The 24,998-nt window shown below is 45.2% G+C and overlaps 1 protein-coding gene across 7 annotated transcripts in view; it reads right to left on the bottom strand.

Moving 5' to 3' along the window:
* Positions 1 to 2,059: 2,059 nt before the first annotated feature.
* The window catches only part of usp9 (ubiquitin specific peptidase 9), a 38,151-nt gene continuing 15,212 nt past the window's right edge, over positions 2,060 to 24,998 (bottom strand). For 2 of the 7 annotated variants that reach the window (XM_030111167.1, XM_030111168.1), the window contains exons 7-48: positions 24,176 to 24,291; positions 23,798 to 24,049; positions 23,569 to 23,704; positions 23,322 to 23,474; positions 22,918 to 23,022; positions 22,590 to 22,796; positions 22,349 to 22,485; positions 21,771 to 21,809; positions 20,343 to 20,476; positions 20,124 to 20,214; positions 19,534 to 19,647; positions 19,212 to 19,440; positions 18,590 to 18,685; positions 18,267 to 18,478; positions 17,828 to 18,068; positions 17,412 to 17,561; positions 16,706 to 16,826; positions 16,461 to 16,591; positions 15,535 to 15,813; positions 15,298 to 15,423; positions 14,871 to 15,008; positions 14,545 to 14,711; positions 14,286 to 14,394; positions 14,026 to 14,172; positions 13,776 to 13,922; positions 13,454 to 13,661; positions 13,137 to 13,357; positions 12,855 to 13,042; positions 12,566 to 12,739; positions 12,329 to 12,470; positions 11,338 to 12,094; positions 10,143 to 10,266; positions 9,826 to 10,051; positions 9,621 to 9,750; positions 9,300 to 9,485; positions 8,860 to 9,080; positions 8,686 to 8,774; positions 7,861 to 8,017; positions 7,519 to 7,731; positions 5,973 to 6,002; positions 4,420 to 4,518; positions 2,060 to 4,151 (exon numbers count right to left, since the gene is read on the bottom strand). In XM_030111167.1, the coding sequence (XP_029967027.1) occupies positions 3,921 to 4,151; positions 4,420 to 4,518; positions 5,973 to 6,002; positions 7,519 to 7,731; positions 7,861 to 8,017; positions 8,686 to 8,774; positions 8,860 to 9,080; positions 9,300 to 9,485; positions 9,621 to 9,750; positions 9,826 to 10,051; positions 10,143 to 10,266; positions 11,338 to 12,094; positions 12,329 to 12,470; positions 12,566 to 12,739; positions 12,855 to 13,042; positions 13,137 to 13,357; positions 13,454 to 13,661; positions 13,776 to 13,922; positions 14,026 to 14,172; positions 14,286 to 14,394; positions 14,545 to 14,711; positions 14,871 to 15,008; positions 15,298 to 15,423; positions 15,535 to 15,813; positions 16,461 to 16,591; positions 16,706 to 16,826; positions 17,412 to 17,561; positions 17,828 to 18,068; positions 18,267 to 18,478; positions 18,590 to 18,685; positions 19,212 to 19,440; positions 19,534 to 19,647; positions 20,124 to 20,214; positions 20,343 to 20,476; positions 21,771 to 21,809; positions 22,349 to 22,485; positions 22,590 to 22,796; positions 22,918 to 23,022; positions 23,322 to 23,474; positions 23,569 to 23,704; positions 23,798 to 24,049; positions 24,176 to 24,291 (7,173 nt within the window). In that variant the 3' untranslated portion in view covers positions 2,060 to 3,920. The remainder of the gene's footprint in view (positions 4,152 to 4,419; positions 4,519 to 5,972; positions 6,003 to 7,518; positions 7,732 to 7,860; positions 8,018 to 8,685; positions 8,775 to 8,859; positions 9,081 to 9,299; positions 9,486 to 9,620; positions 9,751 to 9,825; positions 10,052 to 10,142; positions 10,267 to 11,337; positions 12,095 to 12,328; positions 12,471 to 12,565; positions 12,740 to 12,854; positions 13,043 to 13,136; positions 13,358 to 13,453; positions 13,662 to 13,775; positions 13,923 to 14,025; positions 14,173 to 14,285; positions 14,395 to 14,544; positions 14,712 to 14,870; positions 15,009 to 15,297; positions 15,424 to 15,534; positions 15,814 to 16,460; positions 16,592 to 16,705; positions 16,827 to 17,411; positions 17,562 to 17,827; positions 18,069 to 18,266; positions 18,479 to 18,589; positions 18,686 to 19,211; positions 19,441 to 19,533; positions 19,648 to 20,123; positions 20,215 to 20,342; positions 20,477 to 21,770; positions 21,810 to 22,348; positions 22,486 to 22,589; positions 22,797 to 22,917; positions 23,023 to 23,321; positions 23,475 to 23,568; positions 23,705 to 23,797; positions 24,050 to 24,175; positions 24,292 to 24,998) is intronic. The other 5 variants (XM_030111169.1, XM_030111172.1, XM_030111170.1 and 2 more) reach the window with 5 other exon arrangements.

Here is a 24,998-nt window from a genome sequence, read left to right as displayed (position 1 = left end):
ACTTTTACAGCTGCCATTAAGCCACACACAAAGTCAGGAAGTAATACAATCAAATATCTCAAGATAATCAAATGTAAACTCAAGAATTAACCACTGAAGTAAAAACTACATGTATGTAAAGCTGCCAGTCTCCTTGAGGAAATATTTACTGTAACACTGAGAGTTACCAAACATGGTCTATACAGTTTGACTGTCCAATCAGAACTTTAACTCTTCTAAACATTACAGTGTGTGAAGATGTCAGCCAGTTAGCTTAGCATGCTAACGGGTTAGCTCCCTGTCAACAGTCAACTTCCCGGTGAACTTTGTCTTATTTTGACTTTATAGTAAATTAGCCAGATAAGAGCAGATTCCCCATGGCGGGATGTTTCTGGGCGCCTCTTCAGAGACTCACAGCCCGCCGCTCCACGTATCAAACAGCGGCCGCTGCGCCGCCAGCTCCGCGGCTCCGGCGCCATGTCACCCCGCTGCCGCACACAACAGCCGCTAAAACACCCAAAACTCAAGGCTGTCCTCCCAATAACCACCCGGCCCTACGGTCAGTCATCTGCTGTACGCCCAGCGACATTGATTTAGAATGGATGTTATGAAAAAGCGATGATTTAGAGCAGATTGTGAAGCAGGATGAGAGAGTAGCTTCCCTACCTAAACTCCGCTGACGGAAAGAGGACGTGAAAGGGAGAAACAGCGGTTTACATCCGGTGGACTCGGCGAAGGGGCTGATGGGAAATGTAGGCTCAATCCAGCGTATTCATTCATTTATTTTGAAGTGCCAGTGGACAAAGGGGGTTTTATTTGATTTTCACAACTACTGAGACTGTTTCAGTGTTGCTGTTTGATAAAATAACTTTACATTTAAATCTGCGACACCAGGACTGAGAAACAATACAGTATCCAATTAAAATGGATCACACTTCGCCAATCCCTACTGGGAGATCTGGCTTTTACTCATCAGTTTTAGGATGCAGTAGCCAGCAACATGACGGTCACCACTCTGGAGAGCCGATGGGGGTCAAAGGTCATGCTATGTTCAGGTCACCACTGCAGCATTCAAACCTACTCTGCTGCTCTATAACCTCAAGGCCACTACTTTCAGTACTTAGATGGTTACACTGGAACCGTTCTTCAAGAGTGTTTCATGTTTCTCGAGTTACTTTTACTTTCTGTTTGAACAGAAACATTATTTTACTCCTTACAATTTCCAAACCGGCTTGTTGATTCCTCCATCAGGCAGAACAATGAGAGTCCGATGATCGCCACACACTCACAATCACACCGATCAAACTCAATGTAAGGTTTTGGAAGTTGGGCAGATACCCGAGTACAAAGAGAAATGCACACAAGAGCAGGGATAACATTAAAACTCCACATAGGAACGTCTCCAAACTTAACTGGGACTTAAACCTGAAACATTTGGAGACACAGTACAGCCCCAGCATGATTAAAAAATTAGGCCAGCATTTGTTTCTCTTGATGTGGAAAAGGTCCTACGTGGAAAATCTCAGGGATGAGCAATAAAACAAGGTGATCACTAAACCTACATTCAGCTCCTAATCAATTTACAATAGAATTTCTACATTCACAAACAACACACACAAAAGGACAAACAAAAAAACACTGGCTTCTTGCACGTAAAAGTACAGTGATAATTCTATCACATCCTCTAGTTCTCTTGAATAAAACTATAAAAATCATGAATCCATCCCTCTTCTGCAGCTGTTCTATGCACCTGGAGCTGATCCCGTTCCTCTGGTGAGAGGCAGGATTCCTGGTTCTCGTGTCCTCAGTCCGTCACAGAAACACACCAACATGTTCTCTCTCTCTTGTAACGGACAGGCGCCTCAATGGGATTCCACGTGTAAATGAAGATAAACCAAGTACATTCAGAGTCAGCCGTGAACTCACTGTTCTTCTGAGGAAGAAAACCCATGTTCACGTACAGAAACATGCAAATATCCCACATGTCAAACCAGGGAGGAGAGAAGTCTCACCGTAACGTCACAGAACAGACCCAGCATCCAGGGACGATTATCCCTCCGTGTTAAAAATGAGACACAGGCAAGATTCCATGTTCTTTATTTGCTAAGGGCGCAATGCTTTTTTTGTTATATTTCTGTGCACAAAAAACCTCACAAAGTGAAAGTCCACATGGCGACTGTAGCTCCAGAATTCAACGTCACACCATGGCCAAAACAAAAGTCGGCAAAAAACAGGGCGCAGAACTCTGTACAGTCAATATCTTCTTTAAAAATAACACAAGGACAAAAATGTTCCTCTTAAATCAAATTCTATTTTTAGTGAAATACAACAAAATAAATTCTATAAAATAAGAGCAAAATATTTAAATATAATACGGTGGGCAGAATATTTTCATTTGCAGGAGTATTTGGTATGTTTTTGACAAAAAAAAAAAAAAAAAGAAAAAAAAAGAAAGAAAACGAAATCCAAAAAATACACGCATTCAAGTTACCAATTAAATACAGTATTTACTGATGTTTACCTTTTACTCCTACAGAATTAGCTCGAGTTGACTATCCAGCCGCTATTCTTACGGTAAAACCCGGTGGTGGGACCTACTCTGCATGGGTCGGGGGGGTGGGGAGGGGAGGGGGGCGCACGGGGGTCCCGCCGCCGCTCAGGGTCCGTCGCTCCAAACCCGAGCGGCTCCGCGGCAGAAAGGAGGCCGACGGGCGACGAGTCTGCCTACGACTCGGCTCTACTGAAGAGACAGAAGCAAACCACACAGTCTATGATACACCAGACAGCCCAGTGCAGCGGTTCTGTTGCATATGTGTTCGTTGTTCAGGTTTCCTATAGATGAAAGCTAAGCTGTCTAACCCACCGAAACTTACTGCCAAATGTGAAGTTGGAGGATTATAATGTGCAATTGAAAAGCCACTTATTCATACATTGGTTCAAAATACCGCCCTCGTTGTAGATAGGGTAAGATGAGTAGAAAAGAAAAAAAAAAGAAAAAAAGAAAAAAGAAAAACCTAAAGGAGGGTAACAACACCCCTCTGGAGATGTGGATTAAGAACAGCTTTAAGGTTGTTATGATCACAAGTCTTCCCTTGGGCTACACTATTCTGGTGAGAAGCCATGCTAAATGTTACAGCATATTAACTAGAGCTTCAAAAAGGGTTGAATTAATTACCAGAACGAACAAAAAAAAGAGAAAGAAAAAAAAAAGAAAAAGAAAGAAAGGCAATGAGTTCAGAACAATGTTGCATCAATGCTTTTTCACATCAACCGAACACCGTCAAAGTCCACCCAACCAATCCACATCTCACACGAAAACCAGCCACAGCTCGTGAGTTGATCTGGCATGGGTCATCAGGTTGCCAAGGAGCGTCAGAAGAATAATATGATAACGATGCGTCCTTCTACAGTTGAATGACCAGTAACCGTCCGATGGTGGAACAAACTTTACTGCTGAGCATGGGTGAGAAAACAAAGAGGAGTCGTTGTCTTCTTACAGTTTTTTTTGGGAATTTTTCTTATTTATAATATCCACTTTGTTTTTCCGTAATATCTGCAACATTTCCCGCCAGCAAACCACACAGTTATGCTACTGGGGGATCTGAACAGTCAAAAACATTAACATACTATGTACACCTTTTTCGTCATGTAGACAAGCACATCAGCATCGTCAGCTCTGGGTAAATTGGTTTTTCTTAATTAGAACTCTTGTCCACTCCCTCGCCTCTGCGGCCGCCGGCAGGCCCCCGCCACGCAGTCAGGCGACTCCAGGCCAGGGAAGAGCGCCTCCCGCAGGCTGCCACGGGGAGGGGAGGGGCCTGGAGAGGGGATGGAAGGCCTGGCTCTGCCCTGTCCTGGGGCCAGAGAGAGAGAGACAGAGAGAGAGAGGAAGGAGAGCGGGACGATGGAGGCTCGAGGCACAGCAGAGGAGGGAGGGGGCGTTACTCCTTAGGCGGGGCAGGCGCTGGGGTGGAGGTGGGGGCCGGGGCGACCTCCTCAGTGCCCTCCCAGTTCTCTTGTGCTCGCGGGCCCGGGCCAGGAGTGGGCCCGGGGCCTGGGGTGGGGGTCTGAGTCGGGCCCGGGGTCGGGGCGGAGGCGGGACCGGGGCGCTGGGGGTTGTTCATGTGCTGAGCAGCGGGTCCGGTGTACGGCTGCCCATGGGGGTGGTTGTTCTGCAGGGGAGAAACATGACAGGAGGGGGCATGAGGTGAAGACCAGCACCAACCAAACAGCCTCAGGCTGCAGCCAGAGCTCAGCTCATTACAAATCTGAAAATACTCAAGTATCACCGATTCACAGGCCAGAAATGTTCAGATTGTAACTTTTGATTCAAATGAGGAGTAATTTCTGAAACCGTAGCAATAATCAGACTTGATACAGTCGTCTGAACGGCGTCCAGCGTCTCACAGACAGGACGTGAACCGGACTGTGAGACACTACCTGCTGAAACTGGGCGGTTCCAGGAGAGTGTGGGTACAAAGACGTGTCCTCAGGAGGGGATGAGTCCTGATCGTCAGGCGCCTCCTGCTCATCGGGCTCCTACAATACACCAAACACACATTATCACAGATCAACGGGAATCTCCCCGACCGTATTAATGTGAAAATACAAGCTGTTGTTTGCCTGAACAAATCACATGCGTACAGTGTTTAAGGTCAGGTGTGTGAACTACACTGCTGGCTCTGAGAGTGAGCAGGCTGCGCGAGAAACACCAATTTCTGCTTTCCTGCTCTCAGTAAATGTGGTTTGAGTGAGATTAGGCTGTGTGTGCAGGAGCTTTAGGAAGGTGCTCATGAATCTCTCCACAGCCAGCGCATCTTTTCTTAACGATCACATTTCCTCCAATTGCTGCTTCTAATTTGTTATTTAATGAAGGGCAAAAGAGTGAAAACAGCCTCTTCCTCTCTCTCTTTTCTGGGCAGACTGACAAAACCAATATGTCTCCTTTCCCATATAACTACAGAGATCATCAAGCATCTGCTGCAGGTAAAACACGCCTGTCACCACAGGTATGTGACCTCCTAACATGACAAACTTGGACAACTGTTCAGTGACATTTTCCCTGACGATAACTGCAATTCAACAACACGGACTCCGGATCACTATGTTTTAGAATTCACTGTTTGATTATACGTTTGTTGGTATTTCGTCAACACTTCCGGTGAATCAATAAGCAAAACTCTGCCCTCCTCTGTCTGCTGCTGCCCCAGCCCCAGTCCCAACCAGGAGTGACGTTTCAACATTAAAGAATGAAGTATAAAAAACATAGTATTTCTCCTTTAAAATAATCTTAATGACTCTAACTGAACTCATTTGTCTCCTCAGGAGCCGTTATGCTCTGAAGTCACTGTTTGTGAAGTTGGACACGAGACAGTGGAGAAAGTACTACGAGCAAAAATATATTCTATCAATAAATACTGTAACTGATGCTTATTGGAGGAGCAGAGCTGAGGCGTTAAACCGCAGATGACCGGCAGTATTGGCCTGTTGGCAGGGCGAGGGAGCGTAAACTGGCAGAAGAGGGCTAAAGTGAGACGGAGAGACTGGCTGTCGGGACTGTCGCTGTGGCCAACCAGAGGGACTGGGCAGCAGGACAAGCGGAGGACAAAGACCTGTTGACTGTGTGCAGCTGCACACATGACTGTTACATACACAGCACCTCACTCTGAGATTCACTGAAACACTCAACAGGGGCGTCTATACTCTGATTCATAGTCACAGCCCATCTAACTGACCGTCCGGCTTTCAGGACTAAATGTACGAGAAAAGAAACACACAAATCTGAGCGAGTGATGAACGGATCTGGGCTCACTAACATTTGAAAACATGCCATGAAGAAGCTCTAAAACTGTGAGTTGTTTCTTTTCTAACTGAGAAATTGACATGTGTTGGAGGGCTAAACTCTGGGCAGCGATTCAGTGTTTCTCTACGGATTCTTTGAACAGATTTGGTTTAGTTTCTTTCCTTCATGTCGTGGTGCCTGGAATACTGACCTTCCCTGGGCTTCCCTGAGTACACTTGAGCTGTGTATGGAATATTACAGGAGAAGTGTGTCATTTGACGAGACTTTTCACCATAGAAATATACAAGTAACTCATTTTTAAGTGAGAACAAAAGAAGAAGGAAAAAAATGTGTGTACTGTGAACTGCAGCCATGAAAACAAAACATATTCAGCAAGGTAAGCATGTCATAACTGTCGGCTGGAAGTGTTGAATTGTGGACTCGAGGATCACCGTCCTGCATGCTTTCAGCGCGTCCGAGCTCCAACACACCGTGACATCGCGGCTCCCGGTGTGTTGGAGCAGGGAGACGTTCAAATAGCATGCAGCACTGCGGCCCTCCAGGACCAGAATTGGACACCTCTGCTATAAAACAATACATGAATCTAAATATGACGACAGATTCATAAACTTCTTTACATTCAGATTCTGTTACATCTCACTAAATAAGCAACAGGTAAAAATCACAACACTGAGACAACGACATGATAGAAGTACGGTGCTGCAGCAGCGAGTCCCAAACACTGAAGTCTGGATTTCCAATTCTGGCTCCTTCAAACTGATGGTAACAGGTTTGTGATCTGGATCAGCACAAACTGAACCCTAAAATCTCCTGTTGGGTTTGAACTTTCTCCACCTCTTCAAGTGTCTGATGACAAGGTTTACTGAGGCGACACCGCAGGAAAAGTTAAACAGTGTCACGCTGCCAAAGCCAGCAGGCCGCCTGGTCCAATAAAGTACTGAAAATAAACTGGCAGGAAAGTCAAGGTATAAGGAAGAGTCGGTGAAATCCTGCTGAAGGCAGCAAAAGTTGTCAAGGACAACAGATTTCATACAAAATCATCCTGGTTTGGAACAATCTGGCACTTAACAGCTGTACAAGATATCTCCTCTGATATTACGTTGAGTATGGATTGAGAAAAGATCAAATCTTAACATAAACCTGTATCAATGGCATCAAGGGCTATTTATACTGTTACCAACTACTCAAACTTTGCTCTCTGTGTACTGATCATATTAAGTATGCTCGTATTGTGAAGAGCAAAGACTTGTAGAAGAGGTGAATTCTCTACATCCACCTGAAAATACAAGATTTATCTGTCATGATGATGAAGAAGCAAAGTGATCAGCTTGTATTTAATAAATCAGTCGTCTAAATTCTGGCGATTTGAGCAGAACTGTAATAGACATAAAAACAAAAACTGCCCAAAATCTGCATCGGTCCCTTAATGATCAGGGAACATTTGAAGGAACCAGAGTCCAGCTTCTGTGTTGAAGAATAAAAAAAACATCACTCCTGCAGCACGTCATCAAAACTATTGAAAGAAAGAAAAGAAAAAAAAGGAAAGAAGTTCACAAAGTGTTTTAGCTCCAGCACTCATAAATACTCAGTGGACTGCAGGTCAGGTTACACCATGCAGCGGGCTACTGTGATGTGACAAACATCTGTCTGTGGGACTTGTCTGTGTCGTCTCAAAGTAAAACACCGATGATAAAGACAAACTGTGAGAGTAAAAAGTGAAATCTCGGTGTTCTCACCTCCTCGGGACACAGCTCGCAGGCCTTGGCCAGCGTCATGCGTGCGCTGTGTGAACGCTCCAGGAAGTATCCGTTGGAGGTCTCGTTGCTCTGGACCGGAGGCGACCAGTTGTTGTAGGTGTACTGGGGGTTTCCTGTGTAGGGCCTCCTCTCCAGCTCGTCTCCGAGCCACTCCACGGCCCACGTCCACTTCCGCTTGAGGTCGCCGTTGCTCTGTTCGCACACGGACACGGGAACACAAACACGGCCATTAGTTCACATACAGACCGAAATACCACTCGACCGCTGAAGTCCGAGCAGTGAAAACAGCAGCTGGAAGCAGATCAAGCTCAGTCGGCGCACCTGGAGGATCTGATAGGCCACAGAGCAGTTGCTGAAGAGAGCCACCATGCACTTGATGCACTGATAGGCCCGTTTCTGGTAGTGGTTCTTGGAGCGCTGGATGGTGTCGAAAAGCCCATCTCTGTCATCAGGAATTCCCTTCAGTACATTGTGGATCCTACAAGCCAAAACAGAAAGCACTCATTGGATTTATTTCCTTATTTAAAAAACAAAACAAAACAAAAACAAAAAAAACCCCACATCACATTGTGTGCCAGATACAAGAATAAACAGAACAAAACATCCCTTGGATTGAGGCATTGCACCGTCACCCCCTGAATGTAATTTAGAAAAATCCATGATCACCACAAATCACTTTGGTCCACTGATTACAAACAACACCGGATTACATTTATCTTTCTCCAGTCGTAATCCTACTTAAGAGTTCATCCTATTCAGACGATCAGGTTTGGGATTTATCCTGGTCCTGCAGAGTCCCGGGGGCCCTCCTCCTACATGTTTTCAGTCTTCTCCTGTTTTAAGTAACACCTTACTCCATGAGGAGCTTCTTGTCGAGTCTTCAGAGGTTACTGATGAATTAATCATTAGATTCAGGTCACAAAGAGACATCTGAAATATGCAGGGCTTTCCAGGACCAGGGTTAGACACCACTGAATTAAACATTAAAGCTTCAAAGCTTATTTTTGATTCTTCCTGTATTTTCATTGACTAAAATGTCTGACAACAGCAGCACACCCAATCTGAGATTAAGATCAAAGGGGACATATTGGCGTGTCCACAGCTTTCTACTCATTGTTTCTTCAAATGTCAAGCTCTTAGTCTGACCTGTGTGTTTGCCAGGAGTCCTCGATGAGCAGGATCTGTAGCAGCAGGTCCAGGTAAGGCCTCAGCTCATAGGTGTAGGAGTACGCCACCTGCAGGCAGGAAACAAGCAGGTAAAGCGCGTACAGACTCGCATCCAGACGGTCAGTTAGCAGGATGAAGCACGAGGACGTTTACCTGCCAGAGCAGCTCACTGAGCACGGTGGAGGAGAACTGAGGGTTCTCCCAGCAGCTGAAGCGGAGCAGCTTCACCGTCTCCTCGGAGTTGCTGCAGTCCTCGATGATCTTCTTGACGTAGCTGGTCCTCACGAAGAGGAGCTCTCCTACCAGCTGCTGCACCGGCATCACCGGCGCCGTCAGATTGGTGTCTCCGTAAGGGTTCGGGAGGGGAGGGTTACCTGAACCAAGCATAGGAGAGAAATTCATGTCTGGCATTGGAGGCACACCTAAAGCAATGCTTCTTGCTGAATAATCGCCCTCAGCTCTAAGCTATGCTACACAGCAGTCACTCAGAGCGGCTGGTGTGTCAGTCACCGAGTCCTGAGCAAGGATGAGAATCTTCATTGGGCCCCAAACGTAACAGCAGATTGTTTCTTGGGTTGAAGCAGAAAACTTACCATTGATGGAGGACTGCATGCGAGAGGAGACGTCGCAGCAGCGGACCAGCTGGGAGACCACAGTGTACAGCTTGCCCAGCTCGGCGTACTGGTACTTAATGGGCGGGCCGGGACCCTCGTCAAGGGCGACCAACATGAAGGTGGCAGGAACGTTCAGCTTGAGGAGCTGCGTCTTTTCTGCCAGTCCTGAGAGGAGAGCGGCAAAGCGAGAGAAAGCAGCGTTCAGAGTCTCAAACACCTTCGTTATTATCTGCATAAATGTCACAATCGAGCAGGAGGCAGATGCACTTGACAGGCGGGTGATGTCTGCGTGCCGCTTACCCAGATTGGCGTACATGACAAAGAGGTTGAAGTACTGCTGCAGGTGACGGCCGTGTTCAGAGACCTCTCTTCTGAGCAGGTTGAGGACAGCTCTCAACAAGTGGTCACTGAGACTGAGGTTATCACAGCCCTGCAACACAAACAATCCCACGTCAAATCACAGCCCAACAGCCGCACTAATGCCTAGAGAGAACCAGACGCCAACCGGAGCCGAGGGTCCTGGCGAGGCGGTGGGGGAGGGGCAGGGTCCGTCTTGCAGGGAGAAGTGAGCGATGAAGACGATGAGCTTCGCGAAGGCGCCGCGGACCTCGGCGCTCGGGCACTCGAGCAGGTACTCCGAGAAGCGGTTGGGGTAAGCGAACAGGACGTTGTGTGCAAACCAATAGCGTACATTCTTACTGTGTCTCAGCAGGATGCAGAGGGCGTCATACCTGGAGGGGAAGGTTTATCCATGAGGCTGGAAACTAACACACACGCATCAAATGAAACCCCACCCACAGGAGAGAGGCAGACGAGGCTCACCAGTCACTGGCAGGACCCCGTACCACTTTCTTGGTGTGAAAACCTGTGCTGAAGAGGAAGCGAGCAGCCAGCTGAGCACTAATCATAGCAATCTCCTCTGCCTCTGGCAGAAGGTGGTCTTGTCCTGATAAAGAGAGAACAGCTGTTACTCACACAGTATAAACGCCTCCAGCACCACGTTCACGTCGCCGTGTCCACCTTCACATCAGAACCTGAGAAGCTGTGCAGCTTCCCCTGATCTAAAAAACCTACTTTGTACTCATTTCTCTTAAATCATGTCAACCACACAGGAAGTTTCTGACTCTGACAAAGTTTCGATATATAACAACACAGTGCACACAGGACACGCATCTTGCTTAAACTACTGGGAGATACCGATGCCGATCTAGACTATTTCAGCTCAGATCTGTATTTATTTAGCCCAGAATACGAAGAAGATTGTTTTCAGTTGGAACGGACGAAAAAACATCAAGTTATTTTTAAAACTTCATTCCAAAATCTTAGAATCGAGTAAGACATACATAAAGATGGATCAAGAATAACATTTAGAAACAGTGTTTTGCACACAGTGTGGTCCAAAATGATCGGAGTAAAATATTCCAAACATTTCCAGTCCTGTTGGATTTATATTGAGTAGTAAAAACGATAAGATACCATATCAGAATCAATGTGAGGCAGGCCTGGTTGGGTCAGAAGGTGAAATACTTATGCTGAAAAGGTCATTCTGGTCTGAGAAAGAACAGTCTTGCAGAGATGACTTCCCTCAGATGCGTATTTTATGTGAAACATGATTAGGCTCTGCCTAATCATTAATTCATTGGTGCTTTTACTGTCCAGTAGTTCTCGGCAGCCTCTCATAAACTACAACACAGCAATTATTTTCTTCATGGGAAGAAGCTGGGATGCGTCCTGCTGCCACTTCAAATATTCTTTATGTCGAGAACAAGCCAAGGTTTGTAAATCAATCTGTATGATAGTGGTTACATCAGTAAGAGAGAAGGTTAGTCATCTATAGCTGAGATACGATTTCAAATGAGTCATTGCTGAAAGGTCGAGGGGATATTGAAGAATCGCACTCCATTCTGTGCATCTACATTAGATGTCATGACATTTGCAACAACTAGGGTGAACCTTAGATCTAATAATCTAAATAAATACACTAGCAGCAAAACCAATGATCAAAAAGGATGCCTACCTGGAGGAGGGTTTAAATAGACACTGTTACAGGTCAGAAGTTTCTTAATGAACTGGAAATATTCCAGGCTGTATTGCATTCGGTTGTGCATGAATTGGACGTTCTGCTTGCGGACGCTGCACTCGATGACGCCGGGCATCTTGACCTGCTGGGGCTTGGTGGAGGAGATGGTCAGCTCGGAGATGTACTTGACCAGCTCGCTGTCCTTGTCCAGAGAGTCCATGCGCTCATAGAACAGGATGTAGGCGTTCCACCAGCGCTTCTGCCTCCGGTACGACATCCTCTTCATCATGTGGTCGAACACCTCGCCCATGTACTCCCCTCCGAAGCACTGGTTCTTCATCTCCTCCTCGTCGTCCATCTTGCACTCCGTCACATCCCCGTCGTCAAACTTATACCAGCGGTTCTTCTCGCCGTCGCCCCCGTTCCTCTGGATTATGTAGGAATAGTAGTGTCCCCCGCTGGCCTGGCCTGAGTGGACCAGCACTCCCACCAGACGGTACTTGGAGCTTCCGGGCGGCGTGGGCTCCGACGGCTCGTTCTGCTGGATCACCTGGTTCTCTGGGTTGACGTCGTCGCCCTCCAGCTTGGCCACGCCTGCTACCGTGTACGGCTCCATGTCCAGCTCCCGGGGAAACTCGAAGTAGTCGTTGAACTTGATGGCACACTCCCTCTCCCAGTCGTAGTCAAAGCGCTTCAGCTGGATGGCCAGGACGGGCGGCAGCTTCTTGATGAGCAGACGCTTCACTGTGTCCACCTGACCACGACGGCAAACAGCACAGGTTAACCAAGAGAAAGCCTTCTCCTTTCGCATGGCAGCCATCGTCCCCGTTTAGTGAGCATGTGAATGACTGTTTAGGCTGAACTACTGAAGCAGCAAAACAAAACTGATAAAAATATTACTAATTAAGCTGGCACTATTTACTCAGTGGGCAATATGAATGTCACATTCTAAAACTATTTGGTAAACATACAGGAGCTGCGTTCTCACCTTCTTATTACACTTTTCACAGTGGTAGGCGTTGGCTCCTTCTAGCAGGTCTCCTTTGACGTACTGCTCCATGGAGTCCAGAAGGTTCTGGTGGTTTCTGATGTCCACATTGAGTGTTGTGAACGACTCCTCACACTCATACCTGATAACACACACCGTAATTAAAATAGATCATGGCAAATAAATCCTGAATTCTTTAACCATGTTCTAGAACAAACGGTGTGGACAGTCAGTCACCTGTGGGGGCAGCCCTGACAGATTTTCTGGTCAGCGAAGGACCCTCCCAGCACCTTGCTCAGCATAGCAGGGTGGCCTAAAGCTTTCAGAGCTTCATCCAGGCTGTCCACCAAAGAGTTGAAAAACTCCAGGGCATCGTGCTGTTCCCTCAGGTTCACTGGCTCGCCCCATAGCCTACAAAGAAGAAAATATTAAGAGGACGAGCAATCGCAGGATGATAACTGGGCAAAACTGCAGAGTTAAAAAAAAAAAAAAAAAAAAAAAAAAGGAAAACGAGGCTCTGAAATACCTGAACTGTTTCCAGAATCCTCGAGGGACGTAGTACTGCAGTCTGGATGCAGCCAGATGACCAAAGATGACCTGCAGGTGGCGCAGCACCCCGATATTGTACTCTTTCCTGTCTTCTGACTTACTGGAGGGTTTATCATCGAACTGATGATGGTAGCTGAACACTTCATCACGAGGATCTACGTTACTCTGGAAAAACATACCGGTGGAATTCTGTCAGTCACTAGATACAGAAGCTCAAAACCTTCATTGGACAAAATTCTACAACACAATCTAACAATACCTCATTCTCTTGCTTCTCATCCCCTGACATGTCGTCGTCCACGTCGGTGCCCGTTCCCTCGATAGCCAGGATGCCGTTGCGGATGGGAGGGATCATGTAGAGCTGCTGAATGACTGAGTTCATGTAGCAGGTGGCGCCGGCGTTCTTTAGACCCACAAAGCCTTTGTTGGGCCGTGGGCCGACTGGAGGCAGGTACTCCCACTCCGTCAGTGTTTCACAACCTGGAAGCAGAGGCAGGCGAGCGTACCGTCATTCTCCCTGCAGATTTCTGCTTATCAGGGTTTTTCTGTAAAACACAGCGAGTGTTCTCCACATACCCAAGTAGTACATGTCGGTCAAAGTGTCCACGATCTGTTTGAGGTTGCGGACACAGCCGACGGCCAGCGCCACCAGGAGCTCAAAGCCAGCGTTGATGGAGGCGGGCGTGCTGCACACTGGGATGGCCTGCTCTGTGGGGAACTCGCCGCTCTTCATGTACTGCAGGTAAACATTAGACGCTGGGAAGATGAAGTCGTCGATCAGCTCCTGAGAACAGAAGACACAAAGACAAACCTTAGTGATATCTGTGCAACAACATAAAACCGCAAAATTGAGGGGTTTTTAACACTCTTTCAACTGTTTCCAGCCTACTCATTGTACCTTAATGAGGTTTGCTCCTCCCTTCTCACAGCCGATGTAATACTTCTTCTCTGGTGTCTGGAAGGCCAGAAGCTCTTTGGTGACCCCAAGGTGGCCCTCCAGGATCGTCTCCTCCACACCAGTCTCCCCTGTCCTCTTAACCTCATCCTGGTAAAAGCAAACGCAGTGTGTAGTGTGACTGCATCCCGCTGGAGCTTCAGGAAACACCTCAATGTCAAAACCATTTAGGATATTAAAAACCAATGTTTACCCGTATCCTCTTCAGCCAGTCAATCTCATTGTTGAGCAGCACCTCAGCGTTTGGCAGGTTAATGTTGCTGTTGTAGGCATAGTTCAGGAGATGCCGAAGCAACGTGAAGTAGTCCCCAGCATGTTTGGCTCGCTCTTTGGCTGTACTCTGAAACAGATAAGGAGTAAAGCAGTTCTAATGATGGAAGCGGTGCATTATGCTGTCCAGCAAATGAAGCCTAACAAATAACAGTGCTAAAATAAACAGGTTCAGTCACTCACCCCCAGCACAGTGAAGAGGAGGGTAATAAAGAAGAGGAGGGGTCGATGGCCCATACAGCACCGAGTGGCCATCAGGAAGAACTGCTCCTGAGCCATCTGACGCACAGATCTGTGAAAAGACGGAGTTCAGCATCAGCACCGCTACATTCTGTCGCAAGTATAAAACTCTGCAGATGATGAGAGTCTCCTCCACCTCAGTCAGCACATTTACACTTCAGCGAGTGGCGAGCACCGCTGGCTGCCAGAGTGATGTACTTACTTGCTGTGGCAGTGTAGCAGCAAGTCTATGATGAAGGTCTGCCAAGCTTTCTCCTTACTGAGCGTGTCTAGAGCCGTGGGCATGAGGGCGAAACACAGTGTCATCACTTCCAGGGCCTCGCAGCACACCTGCTCATCTTCTCCATCTGGCTCCTTGGCCGCATTCGTCTATCAAGACACAGATCAGCGTCAGTAAAATTACATATGGACGATTTCATGTCAGGGCAAGAGTCTGATCACAATGTCACGGAGTGCCAGACTACCGGACGTCAAGTGTCTGTTGATGGAACACAGTCAATGCGACGAGTCGCATGTCGTAACATTTACCTTCTCGTATATCTTGCTGATTTCTTCATTGGAACTGAAGACGAGCTGCACTGTGCCGCAGCCCGAAGCCCACACTATTTTCTGAACAGCTCGGATCACACAAATGTCTGGGATGTACTTCGATGCCTGGAAGAAATTCTGGTGAAAACAATCCCATAAAATCTATTATTGCAAAAGGTAGACTTTAAAAAAAAAAGAGAGAGAGAGAGAGACCCCCCCCCCACGTCTAGTGATTGGTTAGACACAGGATTCTTATCTACACCCACTTTAAGATTAAACTTTCACCTTTCTGATCTATTTGTTCATTCATACAATTAAAACCTGTGACTGTTCAACATACACAAAGTGGTCTGATTATAAATTAATGTATATGTTCTATAATGTTAAGCCACTACAGTAAACTGAATTCTCCTGATCTTTCCGTTACCTCATCAGAAATCTGCTGGGCCAGGCGAATGGCTACATTTCGCAGCATGCACTCCGAGGCAGGGTTGGGGATGTTTTGCAGCGCGCTCTGCAGGACCAGTGCCTGGTCATGTGTTGCCTGATTTATCTGGAAACAGAAGAACAGAAGGAAACAAAACACGTTCAGGACATGGCAGGCATCCACCGAGGAACAAGTATGACAGGTTTGTCTCTGCCGAAGTTATGTGTGTGATCTAACCGGAGAGACGGGAATATTTCCCTCAGCGTTGGGCTGGCAGGCCTCTGCCACAGCCTTCACGTGCCCGAAGCCGACCGCGGTCAACAGGAGCTTGGCAATCTTCAGCGCGTTGAGGTAAGCCCCGCGTCGCGTCTCCATGTCCGCGGATGGGAGGAAGTTGTTTCTGGTGAGCATGCTCAGCACCAAGGGCAGACCGCCACTCTTCAGGAAGTTGTACTGGAAGTCGCTGGCATCCTCGCCCAGAGTGGCACTGGCGGGCATCAGCAAAGCATATACAACCTGGAACAAGAGCAGTCATCTCTGTCAGCTATTAGAAGCTAAAAGCCAACAACAGACTTCCCTCATTTGTGCCATTCCCACACATCTTTGGTCACTGAGAGATTAAGCAAAACACATTCACCTCCAAGAAAATTAAAAAAAAAAAAAAAAAAAAGCATGATGAACAAGGCCTCACACACTGAAGCCAAACAAATGATCTCTTGTACTGTGGAGGCATGGCTAAATAGTCTGGTCTCAAATGGATGATGGCTTTGTGAAAGCACTGGTGCTTGTAAAATCAGCACTGCTCCAAAAAAGCGCTAACTTCACCCTTCATGATTTGGCATGGGCTAACGGTAAAGTGTCTCAGTGTCAACTTAATTCATCTGTTTTAATGAATGTGATTTTTCTTATTCTCTAAAATTCCATCTGAGTAGAACAACACTTTTTTAAAAATCAGCATAGCCCTTCTTTCGTACATCACATACGTCTGCTCAAAATAAAGAAATTAAGAATTCAACCTTTTAAGTTAAAGACATACACCGCATATAAATTCATGGCTAATCGAGACAAACCACACACACACTTAGAAAAAAGTCATAAACAGGACTGATGAATGGAGCACAAAGAGTGCCACAGCTGTAATATAAAGAGAAAACGACCCTCACCTCAATGAGGTAGAGAACTTGTGAGGGTGACGGACCGAAGAAGCGCGAGTCCAGTGAAGGACTCAGGCTGTTTTCACCCAGCTTGGCGTGGTCCAGACACACAGCCCTCAGATTCTCCACCGTCGTGTTGTCTGAAAACACAAATAGCAAAAACAAGATAGTTGAGAATTTCCATCGAGGCAGGAGCACATCTGAAAAGAATAAACTGCGTGGCTCTTAATGGGAGCACGGGTGTGTGCGCATACCGGGAGGCATCAGCTTCATGAGGACTCGAGCACCGTCTCTGAGCAGAGGCATGTTCAGGTTGCAGCCCAGGTCGGCCACCTGCCACAGGAAGGAGATGTAGCGCAGATGCAGCGACATGATCTGTAGAGAAATAAGTTTGGGAAAGACAACAACGGTGATTTTTAGTTACTGGCATTTCTAATTTGTCTATTGGGAGAGAAACAAAACAACACAGACCCAGAACTGAACAGCACATGGTAACAACGCAGTGATGGCAAAACCCCATCAGAGTTCACTTGATTCAAACATGTTCAGGGTGCACTTCTGTCTCGTTTTGTATTAAAACTAAAGGGGAAAATGCAGTTATAAATGGGTTATTCTGCTGCCTTTTGATTCCTCTGTTAAATGAGTGACATCTTTGCTTTAACGCAGCTTATGAGGCAGAGAGAGAAAAACACTGCAGTCACAACTACTGGCATCAATGACATCATCAGACTGTGTTTAAGATTTCAAGAGGAAATGTGACAGTGTGGAAAAGGACAAGATCTCACCAATGAATGACAAAAGTAATGAAAACAAATACTGTCAATGTCTATCATGAATGCATCGGGTAATTACTTCGGATTGTTTCTCAAGACCTGCTGTGAGTTAAATGATAGTTGAGAAAATAAATAGCAAGAGGGAAACATTCAGACAGTTATGGCTGTATGTGTGATCTTCACTCACCACGCCGGGAAGACAACTCTCCACTTCAGGGTTGGGCCCGTCGCTGTAGTGGTTGCCATGGTTACCCGGAGAGCCAGTGGATGAGTCAGACGAGCTATCCGGACTCGAGGGCATGTTGGTGCTCACCTGGGTCAGCTTGGCTGTGATCAGCTGCAGAAAATGAAGAAAACTAAATGACTATGGAGTCCTGATAATCTAATGAGTCATTGTGTCCATAGGTTTAAAAACACTAGAAACGTATTTCTGCTTGGAATTCTTTTGAACACAATGGCTGCAATCAAATTACTGTGATACATTATTAATGAACGGTAATAATAAAAGAGCCCATTACAGCTTCCAGGGAGGGAGAAACACACAGCACAGCACCATCAGTGGTACATTTCTTTTATCAGTCCTACACAACTGCTCATTCTTACCGTTTTGTCCTTCAGATTGAGCTGTCCAATCAGTTTCCTGTCGTCAGCTGGATCCACAACCTCCCCACCAATGAAGAGCTCGATCTTTGTATGTGCGGCATTGGCTTTTATCCTGTTGAGAATGCCACGCCGAACCGAGCCAATCGTGTCGTTGGTGTGTGACCAAATGTCCAGATCGTCGACCTGACGTCCTTGGTTGGGGAATCGCACAATCAATGTGATATGCTTTCCACGGAAAGCCCTGCAAAGGAAATGGAATACAGAAGCCTTAGTGAGACAGGAAAGATAAAACCACTCATCTCGCTTACTGGAAGGAAAATAACCAAATATGAATAAATCCACACCAGAAAAGAGTAAAGGCACCAGTGAGAGAGAGTTCAGGTCATAGAAGAAGAGTGAAGAGGTGAAACGATGCTGTATGACGTGGCTGGACCTGTACCTGGACATGGGCAGTATCGTCCTCTCCTCATGGTAATCACTGTCACACTCATTGATGTATTCCTTGAGAACGGTGAGAACTCGCACCATGCGGATGGCCTCCTGTCGGGCACAGTTGATGCTGTCCTTGTCTCCATCCAACACACAAAGGGTGTCGTAGGACGCTTTCAGGCGGTCGAAACACGACTGGATGAAGTCTTCATGAATTTCCACCTGAACGAAACACAAGAAGTCATTTCCATGCTGCTTTCACATCAAATGAAATGTTGAGCATCCTGCTTCTGCCAATAGCTCGACAAAGCCAGAATACACAGCAGCACTGACCTGATTAACTTGTAGTTTTGGTCCGAGGTTGGTGTAGATCTCTTTCAACAGGTCTATTGCTCGGCTTGCAATGTCATCACTTCCTTGAATAACAACCTGTGAAAGAAAATCAGTGTTAAAACCGTCTTTTATTGTCTGTAGGTGTGCGAGGTATTCTATACACCAATGAGCCTCGAGATTAATTGGAACACAAGACCAGGACAGAAACAATGTACAGGAAGTGAGCTGAAAACAATAACCTGAACAACACAATAGTAAGCCAGTGCGTGGTACACCAAGCTTCACAGTGAAACAGATATGGGGCATAATCCAGTCCAAACTCATTTTTGGGTAAAATCTAAACGGCCATTAATACTGAACACCACTAACCAAGTTCTTTGTTCAAGCGCACTGCTGGCAAGCTGGAGAGCAGCTTTTGTTTTATGTCAAAGAACTGCAAACATTAGGTTTAAGAAGCTTAATTGATCCTCAAGGGACTGAAATAAAAAAAAAAAAAAAAAAGAAAAGAAAATCCTCTCTGGACTTCAACATATTCAATTTTGCTCTCTTTGTTAAAATTCATTGCCTTAAAAATACACAAAGAAAGCCATTCATGTGTGACTGTTGCAAGAAATCTCCTCACCCGCCAGAGATAGTCCAGGCCTATTAGTTCCAGGTCATCCATCATGTAGGCCCTGCGCTTGGCTACCAGCTTGCCCTCTCTGCAGTTGACAGCCTTGAAGAACCTCTCAAAGCACTTCATGCCATTCTCTGTCAGCAGAGACGGGTCCAACTGCAAGACATTGTTCTCAAAGAAGTCCTTATTGATGTCTGGGTCCAGGTCTGGCTCGTCACCCATCAGCTTGGAGTACCTACGGGACGGCAGGCAAACAGCCTCGCTGATGAACAAACGCCAATATTTATTCAGAACAGAGGCGAGGAGAGGGACGAAAGCCAAACCGTACCACTTGAAGCAGGCTTCCCGGTCACAGAGGAACACAGCATTCTCAGCCAGACACTTCCAGATCTGCTTGGCCTGAGGGGCGCACAGCCACAGCTGGCCGTCTTTTAGCAGGAATCTGAAAAAAGAAATCCTCGTCAATAGTGAACACTGGAGGCCTGGAAGTGCATCCAGTGGAGCTACAGATCAGCACTGGATCCTTCACAGCTGTATTTGAAGAAAGCACTGCAGTACTTCATCAGACAGGTCTGAGGATGTATTGTGTTTTGTTGTCATCAAGATTTGTGTTCTGGTTTGTTCATAAGCTACACTGAAGATTTTGGCAATTATTAAAGAAAAAGAAGACAAAAAGAAAAAACCCTAACACTAATTGATATTCCTACTTAGCCCTTTTCAGGTATTTCCTTGTATTTAAATGTTCATTTAACTTCTAAACTTGTCTTTGAATGACCATGATGAAAGTCTGGATCTGGAAGTAGTAAATCATTTATTTTCCTCTCAGTTTATTAATGTTACAAAAAAAATGTGCCTTATGCCAAGAGGTTTAATACATCTGTTGGTCTATTCTGTTTCACGGGGTTTAAAATACTGTACCTCAGGAAGTTGAGCCGCTCTTGTACTTCCTGAACATGGCTGTAGCGGCTTCCTGGTCTCACTGTCTGGGGGTCAAACTCTGCTTGTTCTTCTGTAAAAAGCACACAATGTGAGCAGTCACACAGAAGACACTTCACATTCCTGATCCAAACTCAGCAACAATAAAACTGGACTTGTCTGACAAGCACATTGTACCAGATCTGACCCAGACACTCGTACCTTTGGAGAACTGCCTCATGGTCTCCATGTAGGCCGAGAGGTTCTCAGCCACCAGCGTGACCAGAGCGTGATTATGCTGCAGCTGGTTGATTAGGTCATGGCGGTAAAACACATGAGGACTTCTCTGGGTTTGACTGAGGAGAAAACAGCAACAGGATAAACAAGTCCATTGAGGGGAAAGTCAAAAAAAAAAAAAAAAAAAGCTACAAGGTGAGAATAACGCTGACATTGCGTTCTTCTCTGATCAGGAAAATGGACGGATAACTGATTTATCATTTGCTTGTCATCAGAGGAACAGAGAAAGCAGCTTTTGGTGTACCCCTGTTTGAATGTGTATCAGAGAATAGCCAGCAGAAGAACATATCAAAGGTATTTTCATTCCTTGTTTCCACAAGTGTTTCTGCTTTGAAAGCTAAACCTGAGAGCATGTCCACCTTTAATCCAGGTAGAGTGAATATCCACAGCCGTACAACAAAGTGTCTCTTGAATATATGCAACACGTTCTTTATTTTTTAATGATCATCGTCTTTCAATGTTTACAGTCAGTGATCAAGAAACTTGACTGAACGAACTCGGATCTAAATGCATTTAAAACGCTGTTAAAAAAAAAAAAAAACATCTTGCATGCATATATGCACAAGTGGATCCAAGGCATGAAACATCCCAGTTATTTTGCAATAAATGATTTGAGCTGAAAAGAGCTGGCATCAGGAAGAGTGGGGCTTCATCTCAAAGGACCTTTGTTGTGTTGTGCAAATGATTTTATTTTGTATATGTAACGTGTTGTGTTGACTGCACACAAAGGCTCCCTAAAAAGAAATTAATCACAACAGTTTGTAACTCTTCCTCTTCATAAAGCTGAACCCACATCTTACCTCAAGCCACACTTCACTTCCCTGCTATTTCAAAACAAAATACCCAAATCCTTCATTTGCAAAAGTGAAAATAAAACCTAAAACTACTTGCAACTGGAGCTTTCTTCCCCCAACTCTGAAAAACAATTATATTACTCATCAGTCCGAACAGTGTTGGGTTTAGTGTTGTGGTTTTACGTCGTTTCACAATAAAGGAAGTGCTCTTGAAAACAATATGATGGATGAGATACTGAGCCATCATTTCTGTAAGCAATAAAATAAAAAAATAAATGACGTATTACTTCTTCTCTAGCAATCTAAAATGTCAGGTTCAATGTTGATTTCATGAGACCTTTACTGTGACGTCTGGGTCCTATCTCACTGACACAGAACTTAAGATGAGTCCAAAAAAAAGAAGAAAAAAAAAACTAGTCATTTGAGATGAAACCCAAGAAAGAAATGCTGAAGCAGATTTATGCCAAAGATTTAACATTTTGAATAGTGTACTTTTAAAAATGAAAGTTAGACTCGACATGACACAGAAGAAGAACCCTGGAAATGACACTCAACTTACCCCGCTAAGTTCGTTTGTATGTTAATTGGCATTTTCTTTCTGAAAAACAACAGGCATGCATACTACATATTTTCTAGAGTGACTATGAAAAAGTTCTACTTCAGAGATCAACACAATTTACTGTGAATAGTGTGACATATTATTGAAATGTACCAACAAATGACACATTAGACATATTAGAAGCGGTGAATGTTTGTTAATAAAATACCTGGAGTGTTATTGCTAAACAAAAATGTAAATTCATATTTGTTAGATTGGTAATCTGTTGGCGGAGATGAGGTTTGGAGTCGAAGTGAAATGATTTGCTTACAGCAGTTCTTGCCTATATGGTGATGTATACTGTATACTGTTTCAGTGGTCTAGTTGTTCTTTAATCATTGAAAATGTCTCAAGTGTAGCATAAATGTGGCAATAACTTTAAACGTGGCAAATCAAAATTCTTTCTCATAAACTTGTGCGTGAAATAATTATTATGTGTGTGAAAAGAAAATTATTATTGGACCTACCATACATTGTATTTGTCAATATTAGAGTGGCCCTGTGTGTGTCCCTGCAGTGGAATATCAACACGGTCCTACCTGAGGTTTTGTGGAGCTTCTCCAAACAGGCTACAGATTTCTCTGATCTGCTTCAGAGCAGGGATGACCCATTTGTCATTGGTTCGTAGCTCCTCTATGAAGCGATCTATCCACTGAATCTTCTGTGTGTCCCTGTCCTGTAACAGGAAAAACAAAACAAATGTGTTGCTTTACATATTAGATCTCTGTCTTTAACTTCACAAGCTTCAGTCCTGTTCAAAAGCAATAGCTGGACGTGTACCTGTGAGCAACTATAGTCCAAGATCTTGATGTGAGCACTCAGAGCCTGGTCCATGATGTCGACAGGCACATCATCGCTGTGTGCCAGGTTCCACAGCAGGTTGAGGACCTTGTGGGCCATTACACCATCCTTGTCATCTTCAGCCAAGCGTCTGATCAGCTCCAGCAGCTTTTCACGCTGCTTCTTACTGGCATTGGTCCAGCTTGCCTGAAGAGGAAGAGCAACCAAGCAGAGAAGTGAAGCTTAGCTTAGCAGGAAGATGCTGCTGTGAAATAATATTTCTGCTAAGAGAACAGGGAAATTTAAAGCATATGACGAGAACTGGTACCTTGAAACAGTCAAAGAGATGGTCAAGCTGCTCCGGTGAGAAGTCCCACGCCAGCTTCGCCAAGAGGTCATGGACATTCTTCACAATGGCCTCATGCTTTCCAGCCTGCAGGCACAAACAAGCAAAAGCTCAGCATGATGGAAGCAGTAGAAGTTCTGCCTGATTGACCTTATTCTACCTCTAGAGTCAAGCTTTTGATACAACCTGAGAATATGCAGAGAACAAAAGTTACTGACATAAAACTAACTAATAATGAACCCTCTAAACAGTCAGGAATGGGACCAAGCTGTTCTTGCAGTTTGGTTCTCTCTACTTTATGAAGCACCGCATTAAACAACCATCAAGATTAACAGTTTCTCTTCCGCAGGCTGAATTATCCTAAATTGTGGTGTGATGCAGAGTACCTGTGCGGCCCAGATGTTGTCCAGATCCTGCATGGTGAGTGCTTTCTCTTTGATAACGAAGCGAAGGATCTTCTCTAATTTCTCCACATACTGCGGCTGGTGCAAACTGTCCCTGAGCACGATGGACAGGATGTGGTTCTGCTGGATCCACTCCTGAGGAGAAAAAGCAAAGCGGATTTTTGAGAAATGCAAATCTTCCATCTTTAAAAACATGGAAAAATTGTGAAGATCACAGGGTGAATCTTACCGCCATGCGCTCTGCCGTCAGCCATTCCTCCTCCTCGGGGTTGTGTCGATGAGTGTAATACGACACACTGGAGATCACCTTGTTTACTTCATTTAGTGCATTCATTTTGCCATTAAAAGAAGAAATTTGCAATAACCTGGTGGGAGAAGATTGGGTGATCATTGATACTTGATCACAAAAAACAGCAGCAGTACGGGTTTCACTTAACACCATGAAGAAAGAAACTCACCTAAGAATCATTTTTAATCTAAAAATCTCTAAGTTCTTCACGGTCTCCTCCTGTCCCGGTACGCGCGAAGCCAGATTCTTCAGAGACTTGATTATCATGGACAGTGCGTCGTTTTTGGCTTCATTCTTGGCCTCTTTCTTCAGCTCCTCGTCTGTGAGATTCTCAAGAAACTGTGGAACCATCTCGATGACTGGAAGGAAGTACTTCTTCACTGTGTGCAACGTGAGGAACTCGTAACACTGGCCAAAAGGCCTGGAAGACAGAGAGCCAACGGTCAACAGCCACATCCTTTGATCAAACAGTTCTTACAGGCTTAAAAACACAAGAGTTTTCTGTTTAATTGTGGTGTGGAATATGTTGCATTGCTTCAGAGCTCACTTGATAAGTGCAGCGATGATCTGGACGTTCAGTGCTTGGCCGCTCATGAAGCGATCGTGCAGCATTTGAAACCCGTTTAACCCCCCAAATTTGTTTATTAAGTCCACCAACCAGCCCTGTGAACACAATAAATGACAGAGAAGAATACATTAACTCAGAAACTGTTCATTTAAAATCTGATAAATATGTTCTGTGACATCAATTTCCACCTGGAGTTTAACTGCTTGGAATAAATCTGGTAATTTTCTGAGAAAATTTTTTAAGAACAAGCCAGAATAACAAATTTTCATCTCAGAAAAACATTCATGGCTTGAGGAGATTATAAAACATTGAAGTCAAAGGCTGCAATTCATCTATTTAAAAAAATAACCCTTACTTAATCAGCCAGTGAATTAATTTAAACTAAAAAAGGTCAGGTAGTGAATAATCCCGGGGAAATAGCTGATCACACGTCGATCCCAAAAACCAAATAGTAGCAAGATCTGATTTAACAAATACACAGTAGAACCTTAAGTAGTCCCAGGCCTCCTGCCAACAGACAGGCAGACAAATGCTGCAGTACCATTTATTCTGACCCAGTGCCCACGCTTCATTCATCACCCTCTCACTGCAAAATTCCTTCTCTCTTGTGTATCCACCTTCTCTTTTACACTATCTGAATTCTGACAGAAGCGTTCGCCGTCTTGTGGATTGTGACTTCCAGACTTTTATCAGCAGACACCAGAGAGAGATTCTCTTTGTTACTGGAGGACCCTCAGGGTAAGACTGAAATGTCACTCGATGGATTTTATCTTGGAGGAGGAAAGATGGGCCAACTTTCCTC

The sequence above is a fragment of the Salarias fasciatus genome, chromosome 16 (genome assembly GCF_902148845.1).
Source record: "Salarias fasciatus chromosome 16, fSalaFa1.1, whole genome shotgun sequence".
Classification (NCBI taxonomy): Eukaryota; Metazoa; Chordata; class Actinopteri; order Blenniiformes; family Blenniidae; genus Salarias; species Salarias fasciatus.
The sequence above is the reverse complement of the archived record's forward strand: the minus strand, read 5'-3'. Positions and strand labels throughout refer to the sequence as shown.